We start from the raw sequence: 24,884 nt of genomic DNA on the forward strand, positions 1-24,884 counted from the left end.
TTTCGCCCTTTCAGTCTTCCGCTCAGAGAAAACGTATAGACCAGCATAGCTAGTATTGATAAAAACAAGTACAATGTTTACAAAGACTATCAAAGGTTAATATTACCGATAGTCGATTTTTTTGTTGGGGGAAGGATTTCCGTGTTAATTTTCAAAGGATAAATGGACAAAACATATTACGATGGACATTAAGTAAATTTTAAAAGGCATTTTAGTCCGTACAAATGAAAGGCTATTAGGTGTTTTGTAAATTAAATACGGAGCTTTCGTACTAAAATTACATACCTACTGCACAAGTTGCTGCAAAGTACATGGCGGAGGATATTTTATACCAACAAAATGCAAGCAGCAAATTTAACCAGTGAGGAAAATTGGAATTTTCTTTTTTTTTTTCTTTTTTTTTTTTTTTTTTTAATAATTCACCAGTGACACTACATGTAAGATTATTCTCACTCACAAGAGTTTCGTTCCCGGAATTTTGTTGTGTGCGTTGAGATTAAAGCAACCCGTTCCTATCTCGAGCAGTTATTCCTCTTAGACATCCACACTACTGTGACATTACAGTATTTTTGCTTATACACAAGTATGCGGTCAACCTTACTTCTCGCATACCATCCGCGAACGGAACCGGTACTTGGTGGGGAGGAAGTGTGGAAGGGAGGGGGGAGGGGTTATTGAACACCTTCTATCTCTGCCACACATCGTACAGTTGCTTGCGAAATACCGGTTCACAAGTCCTGAAGATCCATTTCGTTCCAAATGCAGCGTAAGTGAGACTTCCAACTTCATACTGAACCCAGTTTTAATATTTTTCAGATTAATATCCAATTTTGGTCTCTGCTTGTAATTGAAATGATACTGTCTAGGATATTTTAACGCTTTTCGTACTTACATATGTGCAATGCATTTGGAAGATTTCATAAAATAAGGTTAGGAATTATTGAAAATTTTATTTCAGACACCGCTATAGACCACAAATATTTTGTTGACTTATTTAAATTAGTTAATAAAGACACATTTTTAGAGGTAGAGAGACCCAATCTTCAATGGGAATGGCAATATAAAACACATTTAACAAAATTACACATAGGTATTAAAGTTGTTCTTTATGGTCTTAGCACGTGCTGCGGTCATCCTTCGGATAAATTGACTGTAAAAAGTAACATTAATATCTGTGTATATTTTCGTTAATTTAATATTGCCATTGATGCCTGAAGATGAGGTTTGTATCTCAGCAATGTTGCTTCGCTAAACACTTTATGTAAGTCGACAAAAAATTTTGTGACTGGGAGCGGTCTCTGGGAAACTCTTCTCGTATTGGTGAAATACTCAAGGCCATTTAACTGCTAATATTGCTTTAAATTGTAGGAAGATTGCTTATGCCTGACGCACAAAAAGCAAGACCTACACAGTGAATTTCCTCTTGAGGTTCCACTGAAAACGTTTTGCTTTTTCTATTATTTACATACTTGAAAGACAGATATAGCTTTCAGCATTTAGTTCAGCGTCGATTCAAGTGTAATGAACTCCTTCAATAGTAGTGTTACCTGACGTGAAAAGCTAAGTCATTTCAAAGCCATAAAATTATTAGTGCGTAATAAGTCATTAGGGCTACTAATAATATTTCCCATATAATTTTGAAATTTGATGCAGACTACTGTATTTACAACTCACTACCAAAACCGATATTTTTCTGTCCCAGGAATACCTACCATTTACAGACTAAACACTCTATGTTTCAAAATACCGTTAAAGAGGGTATGCAGCGATATATCCTACGGCATACGAGTTTGTGCGTGTCGCTTACCTTATTACACAGATGACATGTGATAACCAAAAATCTACCTCGTAACAATTGTAGTGCAAAGTGTCTTCAGACATTTGGTGTCTGAAATGCACCTTCTTAAGTAACAGGATATTAATGATTTATGAATAACTACTTTCCGCGCTCTGTGTCAAGTACTTGACAAATTGTTCTTCTATACTGAGAAGGGATCTATTACGCTACCAAAATACAAAGGGGAAACGTGTACGCAGTCACTTCGACATTTTAGTGGTTTGATTCAGATTATTACTTTCTTCATCAGGCGAATACAAGTTCATGATAATACTTTTTTGGTGTAGTTTTTGTGGACGACTTACAACAAAGTGTCACATTGCAACCAAACGAACGAGCAGTGTGAGAGTAAGAAACTAAGGCTGAAACTGTTTGATAACTGCTGAGTAACGAATACGAAAGGGACATTTTTCAAATATCTGTGAAATTCACACTGGGTAGCACCAAAATTTAGATTCCACACTATGTTAATCAGTCAGCGGAACGTATTATCATGCCAGGTACTGCCTCTGTTTCTATGTGTGACCTTTTCATATGCGGAAACGTATTAACTAGTAAAGTAGTTTATTTGCATCTATAGTGACGATGACTTTCCTGTCCTACGTTATTCGTAGGAGTATGATACCTGTAAGTTTGATAATGCATTACTAGTACTTACAACATCAGTTGTGGAGCGACGTGACTGACAGTTGACATAGCCTGAATCTTTTTTGTACATATCGTCAGAAAGTGGCCATATTCTCACTTTAAAACACCATTATTTATTGGCAACTTACATCGAAATGTTTTCGCGCCTAGGCACGTTTAATACATTTGACTGAAATACATCACGGAGTGGATGCTGCAGCATATGTAAAAAAAAAAGTTGGAAATAAATGAAGATAATTGAAAACCTCCACTTTAGGGACCTCTGCTTAATCTTATGAAAAGTCGCACGTTGCTGCTTTCATTCTTTCGCGATTTCAGTAAGTTGTGATAAATATATGTCATCATAGTCGTTAGACGTCGTCTGGTGTAAGCACTATGGCTATTTATTTCTTTGGTCATTTCGAGTAAATATCTCGTGCATTAAGCTCTGAGTTCTGAATATTGGGAAGCTCTGTCTTGATAATAATCTCATATACAAGAAACTGTAGCACAAAAGCAATCAGATATTTCCGACAGTGGTACGCTAGACGAAATAGTTTGAACGAAAAGGCTTATTCATATCAGTCCTCCGCTGGAATTAACTGGACAATGACGTAGGTAACTAGTTTATGACTACTGTACGAATAAAAAAGATGAATTCAAGATTCAAAGAACAATTCATGACACCGCATCACCATACACTCTGATGTTACGGTCATGGGTTTACAAAGTTTATAACTACAAATGATTGTAGAACGTAGTAAGATCAAGCAAAAGAAGTTGAATTAGGCTATTAAGAACGGAAGCTCAGATCTAAGGCACTGTACGTCGCTGCTTGGTAATTACGAGATAACAGCGGAAGGATTCCACAGACTCGTCGTAATACATTTACCGAGCGGACGACCGGCGGAGCAGAAGGCCGGTTTGATTGGCTGCCGCTAGATAGCAGGAGCGTCTAGGCTCAGACACTTGAGTGAATCTGACTCTTCTACTTCGCGTATCACCGCCGCAACACTGCTCAACAATATTCCGGTGACATTTCCTACGGCGAGCGAAGCGCTAGTGTGTACGATGATTTACTGGTCCAAACATATTGCTCTCAATTTGTCTCACGCTTACCTTCCGAGATGCATCATATTTTGGCATTAGCGAAGATTCTGTTCGAAGAGACGTGCTGTGTCTGTATGGAAAATGTGAAATCCGGTTTTGCTAAATCTTTGTATAACTGATAGAAAATAAGAGACATTTCTAGTGAGTTACACACGATAACTGTCGGCTAACGTAAAGGATTGCTAATATTTCGTTTTTGAAAGGAAATACAGCATTTCTGTACGCTGTTTGTTAGTTTTTCAAAGGCTTTCCGATTAATGTCATTAAAACTTCATCTCTTTATACTCATGTGAGATTTGTAGGATATTTAACAACAAACTTACTGATTATGATCCAATTCGAAGCTAACGAACTAGAAAGTTTATTGATCCAACACTCGAACGTATTACATTATAAAAGGCTTGTGACACATTTCTAAATGAAAAACTCGATCTGTCACGCAAGAGAAACAAAGTAACCGTTCTAATGTTACTTAATAGCAATAGGAAAATTCCCCTTACCTATTTTCATGACTCCGTTGGATTTCAGACTACTGATGTAGCCTCGAATCAGAGCTCTGATGGTGTCTCAGTGTTTGACATCAGCACAGTTTCATACACTTCTGACGTAAGGTATCCTCAGTTGTATAGTTCACTTTTCAAATGACAGGAACAGTTCCGAAAAAAAACCAGTATTTTATTACAGTCCTCTTTAGTGGAAGCAACGGTCCTTCCGGTGTGACAGTATCTTCACTATTCTTAACATCACGACCAGTTCGAAACTACTGTCCACTTGTTTAGTATTTCGTCCAGGCGGTGCACCGCCTCGTAGCAAAATTTTTTACACTGCTGCTTCGTGTATCTCGTGCACAGCGGGGTAGACAGACGGCGAGCGGCGCGCTACGAACCCGCGCAGCGGCGGCGACCACGTGTCGGTCAGGTGGCGCGCGCTGGAACACGTGGTGGCGGAGCGGGAGCCGCACAGACACTGCGACAGCCGCCGCCGCGACCGTGTCCCGTCGCGGCTCCCCCTCCACCGGCCCCGGCCAATCCCCTCCCTGGCGCAGTGTCACAGCGAACCAGAGACAGCCGTCCGCCGGCCGACCAACTGTGTCACTGCCGGGGGACAGCGCGTGGTGGGGGTCACCCGCACGGGAGGGGAGGGGTGTGTCCTCGCGGTTCCCCTCACGCGCCCCGGCGACAGCTGCGGCGCGACACGCCGAACGACGCGACACGGAGCGCCACCTGTCGTGACGTGCGGGATGCATACGCGGCAGGCGCCACGCAGAACTCAGTACGTTAAGATAAACACGGCTCTGCTACGTGATCGGTAATCCATAGAAGCTCGTTCCGTGAGACGTCAATGCATTTTGGGTATCGTGTTGGGCTACCGTAAGACGCACCCTTTACTCTAGAGGGGCTGCTAGGTGGGGGGATAAGGGTGATAAAGATAAGAAAGTCGGCCTTCGGTGCAGAAAAGGGTTTCACACTACACCTTTACTTAAGAGGGGATGTGTGTAAAATTAGTCAGAAAATATAGAAATCTTCTCTCCACCAGATAGTTCTGTCGCTGGTAATCCATAAAGGATAAAGGGACAGAAGGCCGACACGATTTACGTGACTAATGATAATAGAGACCAACAGCTGTATTGTAATATAACTCTATCATTCAAAACATGCTACCAGTTTCGACGCCGAAAAGCGTCATCCTCAGGTTCCAAGCGTAATTTGCCATCAATGTACGAACTACAATTGCAAAGACTAACGGAATCTTCAAGTGGAAACGGTACAATTTATTACGCATTTAACTCCAGTATGTGCAACCAACAAAGTCGAGTGTAGCGAGGCCAAAATCAGCTGGATTCCATAACTTCCAGCAACTAAGCTACCTCAAAGGTAGCATGTTTTGAACAAACAGTTGCTGGTTTTTATTATCGTTATTAAGTACTTCTGTAGGATGTTAGAAACATTGTCTCCAGTTTTCAGAGTTCAGTTTATGCTATAAATGATATAAAAGCCACCTTGTTTCGATCAATGCTCAGTGCATGCACCCTCTTCTACACGACTTATTTGATATTTTTATTATTTCCTGCCATTGCAGAACACATCCCTAGAGTATAGATGGCTGTGAGCCTATTTACGATGCGATTAATTACCATTTATTAAAGAAATGAAGACACAGTGGAACACAAAATCCAAACGAAAACTTTAGTGACCTCCTTTAGAAGAGACGCCCGAAGACAGCACTTTACTTGTCTACTATCGTTAAAATTCCTCGTACGGTGCTTGTATGGTGTTAAATGATAACACTGGACGAATCATAAGCCTTATGAGACTAGCATTTGATGCTGGCTGCTTCAGTGAAAACCTATTCAAGAAGACTAATGATGTGCGTATTGCTAGTACTGAAACGTCGGTGGAAGATACTGCCAAAGCCACGCCAAAAGGATCAGACTTGAAGAAAAGATCTGCTGGAGACCAAATGTCTGGTTTAATTAAGGTACATGCAAATAAAACTGTTTCTTCTGTATTTCCCGCAACATTCATTTTTATATGTATAAAAAACACTTTCTGCTGAATTACTGCAGATAGAAAAATCAAATGAAAAACATAAAGGTGGACACCCACACAAATACAGAACCAAAGGGTTTTAAAACAAGAGGCACAGCATAAAACAACAAAGCAGACAACACCATAGCATAAAGAAGAAACAAAAAAAATATTCGAATGTGTGTGCAATCTTATGGGATATAACTGCTAAGGTCATCAGTCCCTAAGCTTACACACTACTTAACCTAAATTATCCTAAGGACAAACACACACACCCATGCCCGAGGAAGGACTCGAACCTCCACCGGGAACAGCCGCACAGACCACGACTGCAGCGCCTAAGACCGCTCGGCTAATCCCGCGCGGCTAAAAAAGAAACAAATGGCACACACTGACACACATGGTATATAGGTGTAAGTGCAGATGTTTCTACTGGTGACAGAGGATGATGTACTGAACAACAGTGTATCATTATTTACGTCATTTGCAGACTAATATCTGTAGCTATTGTAGCCGTATGTCTTTAGCTTGAAACAAACAAGAACAAACAGCAAGAGTAATAATAAGAAATGTACGAAAAGAAATAAGAATTCTTAATCGTATTAGACGAGGATGAAATCTGTCCGCAATCCTATTCAACTTCTGCACAGAACACGCAACATATGAGGGCAAATGTATTTTCAACATCTACATAGAACACGCGACAAATGACGGCACAGGTATCAGATAAAAATTGGGGGAGAATACATCTGCTTAGGGTTGTGAATGGCATAGCTGTTATAGCACGGGAAAGAAATTTCCAAAGATGAATGGAAAATAGCAGATTAGTTGAGAAAGACTTGAATACTCGAGTGCTCCTCGGAGTCAGAAGAAGTAAACATTAAACCTAGGAAAAATAAGATAAAACAAACAAGATCATACACTTATTTAGGAAGTAAGAAATCAGAAGATGGGAGAAGCAAAGAAGAATAAAAACAAAAGCTTGCAGCAGCAAAAGCAATGTTAGGAGTATTCGAGGTATGGTGCTGGAGACGCCTGTTAAAGATGAAGTGGAAAGATAAAAGCACCAACCAAGAAATCCCGAAGAACTGGCGCAGGAAGGACATTTAGGGGAATAATTGAGCAAAGAGAACACGAGTAGAAACGCCATACAACAACGCATAGTCAGTTAGTTGTGAATGTCATAGAAGGAATGAGTTCACGGAAGGCTGCGAATGGCATACGGCATTTATAATATCAGTAATACGTAATACTGGAGTCTTCGCTTAAGCAGAAATGAAGTTAGCTTCTAACAGATTCAGACCTGAAAATAAATCGAGAGATTGATGATGAAGAAGACACTAAGAGAAATACTTAAAACAAGTTTTTACATATACAATAGCCATATTTTTATTTCTATTTATTTATTTTTATTTATTTATTTTCTTTGCAACAAAAATTCTAGCTGTTTTTCCAAGACATATTATAAGAGCACGTCCTGTCTCGAAAAATTTACAAATCAAGCGAGATGAATGCAGAAAACGTTCATACAATTTATTACTAGGAAACTGTGCAAAACATTGCTTTTACGGTAACTGCACTGAAATGAACTCGTCTTTGGTTTTGCTCGTGTACTGGACAATGAGCACACATCCTTGAAGTGCGTCTTACAGGTATGTGTGCTACAGCAGTAGGAGCCAAGTTAACTTGGTAAACGGTATTGTGAATCTATTCTTACTAACAAGAACTTTTGTACTTGGCGTAGTAGATTTGGAAGAGAACTTAATAATTATCTGAAACATTTGGTGCAAATGATTAACTGAAAATATAGTTATTGGTTTCATTTTTCTTCCTAATTTATTGACACGATATATTCCCAGTACTGCTTCTATACCTAATGACGTGAGTCACGGTCTGAAATAAAATTGTAACTAAGCCATACATCTGCAGGCTTATTAACAACTGCAGAATGTACACGTTCATCATCCGGAACGTCACTGGCGGATAATTACTGTGCTGAAAACTGAACTAGCACCCTGCACTGGATGAATTAAATCAGAGACACTGGCCGACCCTGGCTCTAGGACGAATGCGTATATCTTCTTTGTCTGCATCTCATTCCCCCTCAGCCCCCAACCACCCCCACCCCGCCACTATCAGAAGCATCCAAATAAAAAAAATCTGAACAGTGTTGTTCCAGAATTTGCAGGATCGTTACCTCGTTTGAAATTATCCTAACGTACTCGTCGTCTAGAATAAAAAGACCCGAAAGAGGAATAAACGTTGTTTGTTTTTAGCTCCCGTGACAATGTTTTATAAATAACCATGACTCGAAACCAAATCTTTCGAACCACAACATTAAGCGGAAGCAGATGAGGCAGTACATCTGGCTACATTACACAGCACAGAAGATGCTCATATTAGTTCCACGTAAAATCACAGCGCAAAAGTTACTGTCTATATAGCATGTTCAAAAATTCAGTGCCTCGACTAACAGGGATGATGACAGAGACAAAAATACAGCCGGCCGAAGTGGCCGAGCGGTTCTAGGCGCTTCAGTCTGGAACCATGTGACCACTACGGTCGCAGGTTCGAATCCTGCCTCAGGCATTGATGTGTGTGATGACCTTAGGTTAGTTAGGTTTACGTAGTTCTAAGTTCTAGGGGACTGATGACCTTAGATGTTAGGTCCCATAGTGCTCAGAGCCATTTGAACAAAATTTCGTAAAGCAAACATATGTCGGAAACGCAATTGTTGAGGTATGGAGTATGCGGGATATTTCTAATCAATGATCGGTTCAATTGGGCCAGAGGACCCAGTACATTCGATGTAAACACAGCTCACACCATTATGGAGCCACCACCAGCTTGCACAGTGCGTCGTTGACTTCATGGAGCTTACGCCACACTCGCACCCTACCATCAGCTCTTACGAACCGAAACCGGGACTCATCTGGTAAGGCCACGGTTTTCCAGCCGTTTAGGGTCCAACCGACATGGTCACGAGCACAGGAATGGCGCTGCAGGCGACGTCGTGCTGTTAGGAAAGTCAGTCACGTCGGTCGGCTGCAGCCGTAACCCATTAACGCAAAATTTCGACGCACTGTCCAAACGGATAAGTTCGTCGTACGTTCTAAATTGATTTCTGCGGTTGTTTCACGAAGTGTCGCTTGTCTATTACCACTGACAATTCTATGCAAACGCCGCTGCTCTCGGTCGTTAAGTGAAGTCCGTCGGCGACTGTGTTGTCTGTGGTGAAATGCAATGCCTGAAATTTGGTATTCTCGGCACACTCTTCAAACTGTGGATCTCAAAACACTGAATTCCCCAACGATTTCCGAAATGGAATGTCCCATGCGTCTAGCTCCAACTACCATTCTGCGTTCAGTGTCTGCTAATGCCTGTTGTGCGGCAATAACAGTTCGGAAACCCTTTTAGACGAATCATCTGAGCACAAATGACAGCTCCGCCAATGCAATCCCGTATTATACCTTGTGACCGCGATATTACCGCCATCTGTATATGTGCGTATCGCTATCGTATGACTTTCGTCGCCTGAGAGTGCTCTGTAATGAGCCTCGGATATTGTGGGTACCTTATGCCAAAATACTCGGAATGTATCCTAGAGAAACTTTTGAAAGTTTGTCTGTGAAGTTCTGGTTCATCTTTGTTGTAACACCGACAGTATGTTTGCAGAAAAACTACCAGAGGCACAGAATGCATCAGACGTCACCAGGAAGGCTTTGTGGTTGTTCTTTCTAGGCATAATGACAGTATACCCCGGCAACCTACTGAGAAAAGAGCAAGTAAAGTGCATATATGGTTTCAACCACAAAATGTTTTCACTGATGCACTGCAACAATAAACGCTGAATGTGACCACGAATCAATGACTCCACGATCCTGTAAAAAGTTATTAACGCTGTATTAGCAATGCTAAGTAACCTCGTCCTGCTCGTCAAAGCTGGGATGACATAATGTTTCCTTTCACTGATTTACAAATAGAGCAATGTCGGGAATAGAACCAAGGATTAACGCATCCTTAATGAAACAGTGGTGTAATGACGGTGGAATCCAAAATCACATCAGCATTAATATTTGAAACCAATTAAATTTTGCAATCGGATGGAAACAAGAGTCAACGTTTGGTAGAACTTAGCGTCCTACGTATTTCCTTCCACAATTGCACTGAGAATGAAGAGCATGAGAGGGACCAAGGTGTACTCTGCTGCATGAAGGCACAACACCCAGATTCTACAGGCCCACCCACCAGGTATCTTCTACAGATATCCCTGCATAGAAGCAGGTCGTAGGACGAGGTTTCGTGCTTCCTGGCGTACAGGTGTAAGAAACTTACTGGCGAAAGGACTATGGCTCTCAACACTATTAAATGAGAGCTCAGATTTAAACAGGGATGCCAGTGACTTTTTAGTAAACACACGAATCCCGTAACAGACAAAACCACATACTGATAACAAGCGATGCAGTAAATGATGGACTACAACGTCGCAAGCGATATTGTTTCTGTACTTCACAATCAGTATACGCGAAAAATACTTTCCATAAATCACGCAACAAAATAAACTTCCCCTTTACGCTCCAGTCTGCACTTCTCACAGAGGTGTGGTATTACGAAATTGTTAATTCGTGGATAATTCTGGGATGTGTGTTCTTTTGATCAGAAGCATCCATGATCAGTTTCATAATATTGTTTCAGATGCTCAGGTACTCGTTTAAAATCATTCAACAATGACAATAAAATGTGGCCGTCAGGGTCATCGTCGTTTATTACTGGCCTTTCATACAGTACCCCAACAAACAGTAATTCTGTGTCTTTAGCCATTCTCTCTTTCGGTGTTGATGACCTGCACTCTGAAGTCCCATGTGGTTCTTCAGTAGGCTAAACTACTGTGTCCTTTTGACGTACTTCAGTTGAACTCAAACTGTCAACCGCGTTATTTCTTGTAATAACGTCTGCAATAACCATGAGCTGGTTGCAGAAGAAGAGCGTGGGTTTCCGTATTGCACCTGATTCTCCTTTCAGACTGCTGACTTTCCGATATTCATTCACAAAACTATCCCTCAAATATTTACATTTCTTTTGCTGTGGCAGACCTTAAAACAGATGCATTTTGTCTTTTAGGTACTTATCACTTGGGAAGAACTACAAAATGACTCTGAGCACTATGGGACTTAACATCTGAGGTCATCAGTCCCCTAGAACTTAGAACTGCTTAAACCTAACCAACCTCAGAACATCACACACATCCATGCCAGATTTTTTACATTTCTTTTGCTGTGGCAGACCTTAAAACAGATGCATTTTGTCTTTTAGGTACTTATCACTTGGGAAGAACTACAAAATGACTCTGAGCACTATGGGACTTAACATCTGAGGTCATCAGTCCCCTAGAACTTAGAACTGCTTAAACCTAACCAACCTCAGAACATCACACATATCCATGCCAGAGGCAGGATTCGAACCTGCGACCGTAGCAGCAGCGCGGTTCCAGACTGAAGCGCCTAGAACCGCTCGGCCACAACGGCCGGCGGAAGAACTACAGTCAGCCAAATTGTGGAACAGGTTTATCAAGATGAAAGCAGAATGCCTTCCCCAACCGACGACAGAATTTTGATTGGATACAGCTGAAAAATATGAATCCTGAGAAAATTTCCGTGTTACAGTAGCTATAGACAGGAAACGCAATAAAACCAGGGTCGCTTTACAACAATTATAAACATCTTCTTCAACACTTTTAATGTTCCTTCATAACCGCAATTTATATATATATATATATATATATATATATATATATATATATATATATATATATGTTGGTGTACGATGACGTGGAAAACGTAGTGATTCGTTCTTGTACAAACAACTGATGCCTGAAAATTAAGGAATACGTGGTGATGATAAATAGAAGGTATTCAAGGCAAAATTCCCTTTTTAAGCAAAAACAAAAGAACATTAAATTATCGCCTCAGGAGGGCACGTAGATACCCTGAATGAACTTTTGCCATTTTTGGCTAATAAATGTCAGATATTACATCGACCCCTAAATGTTAACGTAAACTTGCCAAAAAACATTGTCAATGCTTGTTGTATACATCACAACATTACGTCAAAGACACGGTGTTAATTTCGAGCAGACTTTAAAAAGCCACAAGATGGTTTGGACGACATTGAAAAAGAAACAGCTCAGAGAGGAAACTGATCAGTAATTCACAAAAGAGATGTACTAGCAGATTGATTTGTAAATGTCAATCCACTACAATTGCAAGATCGATTAACTTAACATTTGATGCACTACATTCAAACTCATAAAAAAAATGTAATGATACTATAAAAATAAAGACCGATCAACTTAGCTACATTCTTCTTTTCATCTTGTGACAATTCTTTTCCTTCGAATATATCTACTATTTCATCCCACAGTTTATATTTTAAAACTCTGTGACTGTATTCGTTCACCTTCGTATTCCAGGTGGCTGGACGATTTTCCAACTCGAAAATTAAGTTTCTCTGTGTCGAAATCTATCACAGCGAGATCATGGCAGAAGACAGGTGTGAAGCGAGGCAACATGTGTCGTATCGCGTGCAAGTTTATCGTAATCGACACGAGACTGCCGCGTGACAGCGCCGTTTGTTGTATTTTCCACGGTCGACAGAAATTGGCAGCCGCTTACCCGCCAACTCTCGCAGCCCGCGGCTTGTACGTTGTTGCCCTTAGCTAAATAGGCAGTGAGCAAATAAGATGTTAAACATGCGGCCCACCGCCCATACCGCACCGAACAACCGCTCACTTCACTTCGTCTTGAACTCGACTGCTATACTCAGTTCGAAACACTTCTGTTGGTGCACATTGTTGGCGCGCAGAAGCAGCACGAAGTGCCTTGTCTGCGTTACATAAAACTAGAATGATTAAAGAATATAGGCAATGAAAAGAATCCGAGGATCGCTGCGATAATTGCCAATTAAACCTGAGTGTTGGTAGTGAATACTACGACTAACAGTGCCAGAAATGTCACGCATCGCGGCACTTTTCGGATTAGATCAGATGTGGTATGTAACTCATAACAAGCAGAAATTGTGTCCGGTGGATCTCACAGAGCAGACAATTATATGCATGGTGTCGTTAAGTTGGCTGTCCACTCAACGTGGTCGCTGTTGAGTCGTGCAGTAAAGCGTTAGTCAGCAGCGAAATGTACAAGGATCGATACCTAGGTACAGAATCACGTCTTCGAAGTTCCACGTATCTTGTGAACAACGTCGATTCTGGTTAGGGGAATGGCGGTGAGCCAGCACAAGAACCTTTTGAAAAGCACTGTTTTATCGAATACAATGTTAAGATAGGCCTATTATGGCATGTTGAAAGCATCTATTCCTACTTATGATCTGTGTTGTAACCGCCTGTTTTTAAAGGAAACATACTTTTTTCCTCGTTTCTTACTCAGATGGAATACTGACCTGCTACCTTGATTGTTGACCTAACTGCGTTGGCTGCTCTATAACACGTATACATTACACGGAGACTCACATCCACAATTTTGCACCGCACCTTGTTTGTCATGGTACACAATACACTAAGCTTCGTGAGGATAACTGAGAGACTTTTAGCGGTCCCAAGATCAAGGAACCCGACAACGACTGGGAGAGCGGTGAGCTGACCACATGCTCCTCCATACCACATCCACAAACACCAGTGGCAGAGGATGACATGGCGGTCGGTCGCACTCGATTGGCCCATATAGGGCCAGAGCGCAGATCTTTTCCCTTTTTACTCGTTTTCCTGTACTTTTAATGATATTCGCATTGGACCCAGAACCAGTTACGTGAAATCATACTCTCTCGCTACTGCACTACATCGAATCCAATCACTAATGTGAATATTAACCCGTCGTTTTCCAAGCACACATGCTGGGTAGATAACAATGCAGTCTTTTTACTAAATGGGTAATACCACAACCTTTCCTGATTTAATTACCACAGTCAGTAGCTGCATTACAATACTATTGTTCGATAAAAGCGTCGCTTTCTGCCACATCATTGTGAAGACACCACAGAGATTTACGAATATGTTGTGACAGTTGCAATTTTTCCCAGAACGGACTCGGTCTACATCTTCTGCTTATCTTTAGCTTTCGCCTTAAACACTGCGCCATCTGAATACGCCTGTATGCCTTATTCAAATCTCAATTTCCGCTGATATTCACGAGTTGGAATAAAGCTGGGGCACAAATTTTCGCTGTCACGACACACTCGATACGCTGCGGATTCAAATTTGCGATCAGTCATCGCTCACGTTATTCCACGTCGCTGTATCTTCACTAATTTCATCCCCATGAGCCACACATATCGCTCCAGAGAATTCAAAAGATACACAGTTGTCCGTACCCTGTACCAAATAAATTACCTATTTTTTAATGAGCAATCACAGAATCATGTAACTGAAACTGCCTTCATGTCGGTCCTTAAGTAGAAGCCAATACACAAATGATGAGGATGACAAAATTGTACGGGATTTCTAAATTTAAGATTTTATTAACGTGTGAAGCCGTGAAGTGCTGCAGAGCTCTAAACGACAGGGCATGTAATCGAAGTGAGCCGTCATGCAGAATCTCGTAACATGCAGTTACAGAGACTCAACAAAGCATGTATAGACACAGTAATTGGTGAGGATAATACTGCTGCGTTCGATCTCATCCTCGTCTTCATATTGTGCACTACGTCGTTAGTGGAGTATGTAGGAACTTGGTACCATATTATTACTTAGTTTGAAGTTTGTTCACTGACTGAAATAGGCTAACAATAACATTTATTGATCCAGAATAAAGGACACAACGGGAATTGTAACTGCTGTCTTCAGTCTAAATCACTGTTCTACTAGTAGAGTTACCATCAGCTTAGTCTTCATGTGTGTGTGGTAATTTTCGCCAACTCCTTTTTCCGGCCCGCCGTGGAATCCTCTCTTGCGCTAAGCTCTTCATCCCAGAGTAGCATTTGCACCGTCCGTCCTCAGTTATCTGTTGGATGTATTTTAATCCCTGTCTTCCCCTAGAGCTTTTACCCTCAACAGCTCGCTCTAGTAACACGGATATTATTCCCTAGTGTCCTGACTGATATGCTATCATGCTCTGTCTTCTTGTCAGTGTATTCCATATGTTCCTTTCTTCACCTGTTCTGCGGAAAATCTCTTCATTACTTGTCTTATCTGTCCACCCAATTTCTACATTCCTCTTTGCACCACATTTCAAACGCTTACATTCTAATCTGTACTGGTTTTTCCACTGTTGATAGTTCATTACCATACACAGCTGTGCCCCAGACGTACATTGTCCGAAATTTCGCCCTCAGATTAAGGCCTGTTTGACACTAGCAAATATCACTTGGCCAGGAATGTCCTCGTTCCCTGCGTGAGTCTGCTTTTTATGTCCTCTTTGCTTCGTTCAACATGGGTTGTTTTTCTGGAAGGTAACGGCATTCCTAAACTGCTTCGTGATCACTTATTTTGATGGTAAGTTTCTGTTTATTCTCATTCCTTCTATTTTTCTTTAATCGGATACGTGACAAGAAGCCGTACAGGAAGCATGCAACCATGTTATCTACCTGGAATAATACTAAAGAAACGCTGAATAAAACGTCATCGGACGGTGAATGAAAGACTTTAACATAACGCGTTTCGGGATAACCCATCATGAAATATCTGTGAAACAGAGGATATACAGTCATGTAGTAAAGCATCGGCAGTGACATGGCGCATCAGGAAAATATCGTTAAGTCACAAGTGAGAGACTGCTATTTAGTGCAGTTGATTGAAACACCAACCAGAAACACGAAACAGAACGAAAAATGTAAGTACAGAAACGAACATCGCCTCTAACCTCGAAACAGCTCTCCACAAATAGGCAGTAATTTTCTTCATGGCTAGTTTGCAGATGACATGCTGTGAAGAAACCACGAAAACGAGCACTAAAATCGATATATAATAATACAATTCAGTTAGTGATGTAATTTGAGTGTCTAACCCAAAGGAAGCAAATTGCAAATATTGTATTTATTAGGCTTACAGCAGTTAAATTACCACAAATGTGATATTGAACTTCACAAAAAAAAGTTTGAACCCAAGAAGATGACACATTGGTGTCCAAACATGTCTGTGTAAATATAAAAATAAACAATTTTTTTTGCACAAGGCTGATTTCCAAAATAACCCGGGTCGTAAGACAATTTTACATAAGTAAAATGAGAAGAATTTTAAAAGCTGTACAGGCATTTGCATTGACCTCGTTCTACAATGCCAAAGTTGTAACTAATGATCCTGGTCACAACATAAGAAAATAAAAATCGTAAATACAGCTGACTTATGGGTGCCAATGTAGCAGATCTTCACAACTGGAGATAATTTTATTTTACTCAAGTAGAATAATTTTTGTTTCTTGATGCACTGACGTATGCAAAATAATCGTTTACGTATGACATTATTAAAAGCACAATTCTATTGCAACATCTCATTTGGTGCCAAAACACAGAGACTAACAGACGTGATGAATAATAATGAGTTTCACCAAAAAGATGGGCTTGTCATGGGATGTAGCCTGTCAGGCTACTAATACCAATATTGCCATCTACGGTAGATATGTAGGTGACATTTTCATTCTATACCATGGAACTGATGAGGATGCAGAAAATGTGACACATATTCTGAACCAAGTACACAGCGAAATTAAATTTACGGTACAGCTAGAGAAAGGTAGTTGCTTAATTTCTTGATTTAAATATTGCAAGGGAAGGTCGAGGCTTATTTTAGACATTTTTCACAAAGCTACAACTTATGACATAGTAATTAGTGAAGATTAATGTCACCCGTTTGCACATAAATGTGTATATCACTTACTAGGTTGGACTTTAGTATATCGTGCAAGTTGGATTCGGTTAGAGTTACTATGAAAAGTTTTCCGTGATATAGGGAAGAACGTTTTAAGCAAGCGAAACTCTTGGCCCATATTAGCAAAGAGAAAGGCTAAATATGCCTCCATTTCCTATTTGGGCCGACACTATGGAAAAACTGCGTACCCCTCCATAGAGGCAAGGATGACTGTGGTGTCACCGCCAGAAACCACACTTGCTAGGTGGTAGCCTTTAAATCGGCCGCGGTCCGCTAGTATACGTCGGACCCGCGTGTCGCCACTATCAGTGATTTCAGACCGAGCGCCGCCTCACGGCAGGTCTAGAGAGACTTCCTACCACTCGCCCCAGTTGTACAGCCGACTTTGCTAGCGATGGTTCACTGACAAATTACGCTCTCATTAGCCGAGACGATAGTTAGCATAGCCTTTAGCTACGTCAATTGCTACGATAGGATTACATGTGTATCTTGTAACTGCATTTATGTGGGACAAACTGGTAAGTATTTTGCTACCACATTCAGGGAACATACTATTACACTCCTGGGTAACGTCCCTGGTAGACGGTAAAAATTAGTCCAAATTCTACCTTGGCAACTCCCAGAAGCTGAACCATCTGTGTCAATGACCAAAAGACTGCCAACTAGCGGAAGTGCTGAGCAAGTTGCCGGAAACATGGAAGCCATTGCAGCACCAGGGAACGAGGGAGTTTCCAAGTCAGCAAGCGAAGCACAACGTCATCGTGTTAGCCGAGAGACACCGTCATACAGGTGTCATAAGGAAGGCCTAGGCACAAGGCAATAATAAGTATTCAGGTATCAAATCATCAGAAAAGAGCCTCTGAAAGTTGTTCCGAAGGTCCGGAGAGCTGACAACGAGGGAAAACCAGGATACTTGGTATCATTCTCATTCCCATCGCCTCAGAGCCCACGGGAAACGCCAACATAAATACTCCATTCTTCTCAACAAATGTCTGATTGCTGACTGCTAACTGCCCAGTGCGTAGTGTCAGCCCTTGTGTGTGTTGCAGCTACACAGTGAGAGGGAAGACTATGAGAGTCGGTTCCTTGGCACTCCCGGCCATTTTCAATCTTCTATGGAGCTACAAGTCGTGCTGGAAGGACTCCGCCGCTACCAACTGCAGTGTCAATATATGAGGCAATGCTGATGGGACAAGGAGGCCGCCGTTATCCAGCAGGCCTGCTGGAGGTTTGACCCAAGTGAGCAGGATGCTGTCTATTTTTCACCTTTGAGAGGAAGGGGCACTGCGGCTGATTATCCTTTTCCTATGGCAGAAACTGATGTTGGCGGCTCCTGTCCCCAAAACAGTTGCTGAGGGCTGATTCCTGTGTGACAGCGAGTACTACAGGTGAACCTGAGCTCGTGTCTCCTGAGTCCATATCTTCGCCATCAAGGAGAGAACTTTGGATTTCTATACGTAGAGCTGGAGGCTATCGACGACCATGGTTCGATGGCCTCCCAATGACTTAAACACCACCACATGACGCCACGCTGCGCAAGAGGGGCTCTAAGTCGAGCCCGCGGCAGCCATGCCCTGCTACGGCGACCACCGCTTTGCCGGTCGGCTTGTGGAGTGGTGACGGGCAGTGCTAGACAGTCCTGTATTACTGCTTAATAAATGCCTTATTGTCAGTAATATTTTCCTGACGATCTCTAGCGTAGCTAAGTCCTCAATAACGCATCCTGCCCAGCTCTCTCTTGAGGACTGCAGGAGTTCTGGGATTTGCCCCTGTAATACATATAAAAATAACACGGCCGTTGGTGATATCTGCGAGAAGGAGGTCATTCCACGTTTCGACTGACAGAGCAATGATTATCCTCTGTGTTGCACCTAAAGGGCGTGAATTGTATATTCTGGAACAGATAGTGATGTACAGGATGAAAATTATTGAACAACACACATCAAAAACAGTATTTCATTACCCTCGTTCGAAGAACTCCTGAAGATGTTAACTGTGGATATTGTTTCACAAACACAGTCCCTTTGACTGTTCAACGATGTTACTAAACCCTCCCAAAGATGTAAACAACCATTCATGAGCAGCGCCTTTTAGACGGAGGGGGTCCGACAGCATATCAGTTCCAGTCATTCAGCCACGAAGGAGTTAAACCGCTCGTAGTGTCGGTAGTCCAACCATGCCAGATGGTCAATAACGCGGTTCGATCGCGTCCGCATTGTTACTTTGTGCCAGGAAGGACTCTCAAGAAGGGAAGTGTCAAGGCGTCTCGGAGTGAACCAAAGCGATGTTGCTTGGATATGGAAGAGATACAGAGGGACAGGTACTGTCGATGCATGCCACGCTCAGGTCATCCCAGGGCTACAACTGCAATGGACGACCGCTAACAACGGATTATGGCTCGGAGGAACCCTGACAGTAACGCCACAATGTTGAATAATGCCCTTCGTGCAGCCACACGACGTCGTGTTACGACTCAAACTGTGCACAACAGGCTGAATGATGCACAACTTCACTTCCAACGTCCATGGCGAGGTCCATCTTTGCACTCCACGGCACCATGAAGCGCGGTACAGATGGGCCAACAACATGCCGAATGGACCGCTCAGGATTGGCATCACGTTCTCTTCACCGAGGAGTGTCGCGTATGCCTTTAACCAGACAATCGTCAGAGACGTGTTTGGAGGCAACCCAGTCAGGGTGAACGCCGTAGACACACTGCCCAGCGAGTGCAGCAAGGTGGAGGTTCCCTGATGTTTTGGGATGGCATTATGTGGGGCCGACATACGCCGCTGGTGGTCATGGAAGGTGCCGTAACGGCTGTACGATACGTGAATGTCATCCTCCGCCCGATAGTCCAACCATATCGGCAGCATATTGGCGAGGCATTCCTCTTAATGGACGACTATTCGCAACCTCATCGTGCACATCTTGTGAATGACTTCCTTCAGGATAACGACATCGCTCGACCAGAGGGCCAGCATGTTCTCCAGAAATGAACTCTATCGAACATGCCTGGGATAGAATGAAAAGGGCTGTTTATTGACGACATGATCAACCAACCACTCTGAAGGATCTAGGTGCTGCATGGTGTCGTGGTTTCAAATATGACCTCCTCACGGACGTCGGGAGTGAAGTTGTGCTACTTGATATTAAGACGTACCGGTGAGTACAGCAACCTGGACAACTACCCTGAAGGTCTCGCTGTATGATGGTAGAACATGGAATGTGTGGTTTTCATGAGCAATAAAAAGGGCTTAAATAATGTTTATGTAGATCTCTATTCCAATTTTCTGTGCAGGTTCCGGAACTCCCGGAACCAAGGTGATGCAAACCTTTGATAGATGTGTGTATATGAAAAAAGAGTAAGTCAGTCCGAACTACGGTGTACACACACTTTATTCAACATGTAAACGACACAATAGTTATTGGGATTTAGGTTATGGTATGTTAGAGATGCCTGCCATCATTGGCGATGATGTGGTGCAGACGAATAGCGAAATTCTGCAGGACCTGCTGAAGGGTCGGAATATCGATGTTGCCGGTGACCTCCTGAATGGCTGTTTTCAGCTCAGCGATGGTTTGTAGTTATTGCTGTACATCTTGCCTTTAAAACAGCCCCACAAAAAGGAGTCGCAAGTATTCAGATCCGGAAAATATGGCGGCCAATCGAGGCCCATGCCAGTGGTCTCTAGGGCCCAAGAGCCATACTACGGCTTCCAGGGTGCTCCTCCAGGATATCAAACACTCTTCTGCTTCACTGGGGTCGACCTCCGTCGTGTATGAAACACATCACGTCGAAATCAGTTTCATTTTGGGTAATGGAGATGAAATCATTTTCAAAAACCTTCACGTACCGTACGGTAGTCACCGTGCCATCGAGGAATATCGTACCGATTATTCCTTGACTGGACACTGCACACCACACAGTCACCCATTGAGACTGAAGAGACTTCCCGATCGCGAAATGCGGATTCTCAGTCCCTCAAATACGCCAATTTTGCTTATTGACGAATCGATACAAATGAAAGTGGGTTTTGTCGCTAAACGAAACAACTTTCACATCAAAGCTCTGTTCGTCAGTTCTGTGGGTAATAGTGTCGGCGAAGCACAACCGCTGTTCCATGGCCCTGGGGCTCAATGGCTGACGGATTTTAATTTTGTATGGGAAGAGTTGCAGATCTTCAACAACAATATGTTTTCAGTCGTTTTCACCCTTTTCGGAAGACCCACATTCTCAAGACTGTCATCACGAACACTACCCTTCTGTAACCTTGCGAGTCAAATTCTTGATTGTTGGCGCACTTGGACCGGGTGCCTTACTCGGTTGCAAACTTCCTCTCAGCAATGGGGCTGTTATTGCTCGCATACTAGGCCTTCACAAGCGCTATGCGCTCAGGCGCGTAGTACAAAGACATTTTCACATGCAAATGGCCGACAACAAGAAGGCGCATGATGCGCTTGTGCATACTAATTTCTATTATGCTCCGCGGCTAACCTTGCCGTTTGATCGTCCTAACGCGAACTGTTCCGAAGTTACGACGTTGTTATTTCATGTAGTTCAATAATTGTCACCCTGCATTTGCATCAGTCATATAATCCAATTACAACATTGAATGAGCAGTTGCACTCCAATCGCCAAAGGTCTTTTGATATTTTTAACAACATATTGTTTACATAATTTTCGTACACAACAGCCCTTATCAAGCTAACTTCGTTTTCATCTCGTTCAGCCGGCCGGTGTGGCCGTGCGGTTCTAGGCGCTTCAGTTTGGAACCGCGTGACCGCTACGGTCAGCGGTTCGAATCCTGCCTCGAGCATGGATGTGTGTGATGTCCTTAAGTTAGTTAGGTTTAAGTAGTTGTAAGTTCTAGGGGACTGATGACCTCAGATGTTAAGTCCCACAGTGCTCAGAGCCATTTGAACCATTTTTGAGTTCTGTATTTGTTTTCTTATATTCTTATCCCGATAATTAGTTACAATTTGTTTCATTGTGGGATGAGGACATTGTAAATGCCTATAAAATCTGTTTTATTTTACTTATGTCCGACTGTTTCAAGATTTTTATGTCTGGCGCCTACAAGCCACTATTTAATTACTTACATGCTTTATATTATTGCTTGGATCTATGTTGATTATAAGAGTCAGTATTTTTAAAAATTGTGGCACGGAAGTACTGGTTTGTCACTTGTAACAATGATAACGGTACACTATCGCCGCCTGTCGGTAGACTCTTGTTTCGCGGTACTTCATCATTGTGGAACAGTCAGTCTGTCTGTCTTATGTATATAATGGATAACTTGGTGTTGCAGTTATTATATGACAATGTATTCTCTGTTTCACAGATAACTGATGTGTGATTTCCCTGAAACGCCTAAAATTAAGGTCATTCATTCACCAGCTGATGATTCTTGTGTGACCCACTTATTCCAGTTATACTTTTAATACCTTTGACTTTTTTCGGCTTACTCTCAATCCATATTCTGTTCTCATTACGCCATTCATTCCGTTCAGCAGATTATGTAATTGTTGTTCACTTCCTCTAAGGATAGCATTGTAATAAGCAAATCTTATGACTGATATGCTTTCAGCATGAATTTTTATCCGACTCTCGAACAATACTTTTATGTTTGTCATAGCTTCTTCGATGTATATATTGAACAGTAGGGGCGAAAGACTGTATCCCTGTCTTACCCCATTTTTTATTCGAGCACTTTGTTCTTAGTCCTCCACTCTACTGCTTCCTCTTGGTTCTCGTACATATAGTATATTACCCAACTTTCCCTACAGCTTACTCCTATTTTTCCCAGAATTTCGATTATTTTGCACTATTTGCACCATTTTACATTGCCAAACGTATCTACTAGGTCGACACATCCAACGAATGTGTCTTGATTTTCCTCCAGTCTTACTTCCGTTACCAACAGCAACGTCAAAAAGTCTTGTACCTTCACCTTTCCTAAAGCAATCCTGACGTCATTTAACTGATCCACAATTTTCTTTTCAATTTTTCTGATTATGATTCTACTTGGTTTCTGGATTACACCCATATCATCTTGACTTCTTACCGCAATGTTTCGGCTAGCAACCGTTCAGGCATCTTCAGGTGAGTTTCCAGCTGAAATATTGTGGCAAGAAGTCAACACGACCAGGCTGCAATGGCGAAACCTCCTAGAATATTCAGTACACCGGGAAAACTTCAAGAATAACTTTTGCATGCTATTCTTGCCAGCAGCATGGATGCATAAACTGTTAAGTTTCCGCACTTATCGTTCATGAAAAACGTTCTTTCTCCCCATTAGTAGCTTAACGTTCCCTCTGAGATGCCTCAGCAACATTGCAGATTCTAAAACCATTGGAGAACATTTGTGAATACCTGATAATATATTTTTGTATGTCATACGGCAAGGATGCTAACGGAATCCTGAAACAGTCTCCTTTCATAGAAGAGAGGTGGTGCACTATATCATAAAACATTAAATAAATATATGCTGAATCTTCTTTCGTAAATTTTTAAATGTTGTTTGGGAGAGTTACATAAGGAATTCAGACTCAGTCGAACTTACATTCATAATTTGATGTCAATAGACAGAATTATCATGGAGACGTGAAGTTCCATTAGATTTAATTCGATTCGGTAATTTCTGCGAGCCAGAATCAGAGCAGCGCGCATGTTGCAATGAAAGTTAGATCGCCTCGGGCAAGTCGGTCCGCCTTTCCGATTTCCATCTACTCACGCAGGATTAATTACTATCCAGCAGACACGTAGGCGAGAAGGTATTACTCGCAAGTGTCAGCAAAAAAGTGGGGTATAATACTACCTGGAACTGGGTCTCGTAAGCGCATCTAGATAGGAGATATTTATCTGAACGTGTTCCGATGCGGATTTTTTTTTAAATTTTTTCCCTCTACTTTGCGGTTCACAGATAGGAAGTCTCCAACAGTGGACCAGTTGCCTCGAAGAAGTTGCGAAGCACCTACTAAGTGGCTACCATTAAGGGGATGGGAACCTTAAATGCGGCAAGTGGAGAACCCAATTCTACTGCATCCCTGTTGCTGCTAATTACTGCTCTGGGAGCTACACATGCCTCGACGCTACGACTAACTTCGAGCAGTCGATGACATATTCTCACCAATGGTGCTTGTACAGTAGAATATGCAGATTAGTCGGGAAGGACAACAACCACCAGACCAGATTAACAACCGTCGATGTGGGTCGTATACTGTTTTGGGTTCCGTTTTTGGTGGACAACAACAGCTATTTTGCCCAATCTCGACATTCGTCTCAAGTGGGAAGTAATTATATTGACCAATATACTAGATATACTAGCGGATCCCCACATCGATCCCTTTCCCCTAGCCTTATTTAGGTGTTTTACAAAACCTTTAATTAAATTCTCTCCTAAAACGTTTGAGTTAGATATTCCTACTATATTTAACTGAAAAATGCTGATTGTTAGTCCAACTTTCTGTTTCTTCTTGCGTGGATCTTAGAAGTGCCGGTTTTGCTTCTTCGCTTTTTCTACAACTGTTGCTGACCGCAAGGAACTTGTTTTCAGATGACCTGTTACGGCAACCCTTTCCGCGGTACCTTAAAATCTACCTCTATACCACGGTTACCTGAGCTCAGAAACATTATTTCGCCTGAGCTAATACGATCCCTGGCAGCTTAGTGAAAGCGGAAGAAATTCCATGAATCTAACCGATCGCAAAACCTCCCCATCCATACACGTACAAACGATCCATCGCTACTTCGGTTGAAGACAAAGAAAATAATCTCAGAAAATAGACGGTCAAGGTTCGACGTGAGAGAGAAATGGAAGATGGACTTCAAGTATTAACCATATAGATATCGCTGCCCCCGAGAATGAAGCTACCCAGTGACGGGTTGACAACGCTGGACTGGTTACACAGG

The 24,884-nt window shown here is 42.1% G+C and overlaps 1 protein-coding gene across 1 annotated transcript in view; it reads right to left on the bottom strand.

Moving 5' to 3' along the window:
- Nucleotides 1–4,520, bottom strand: part of LOC126412750 (uncharacterized) — a 347,766-nt gene extending 343,246 nt beyond the window's left edge. The window contains exon 1 of the mRNA XM_050082495.1: nt 4,075–4,520. Coding sequence (XP_049938452.1) covers nt 4,075–4,084 — 10 coding nt within the window. The 5' untranslated portion in view covers nt 4,085–4,520. The remainder of the gene's footprint in view (nt 1–4,074) is intronic.
- Between the last annotated feature and the right edge of the window lie 20,364 nt (nt 4,521–24,884).

Source organism: Schistocerca serialis, chromosome 7, assembly GCF_023864345.2.
Source record: "Schistocerca serialis cubense isolate TAMUIC-IGC-003099 chromosome 7, iqSchSeri2.2, whole genome shotgun sequence".
NCBI lineage: Eukaryota > Metazoa > Arthropoda > Insecta > Orthoptera > Acrididae > Schistocerca > Schistocerca serialis.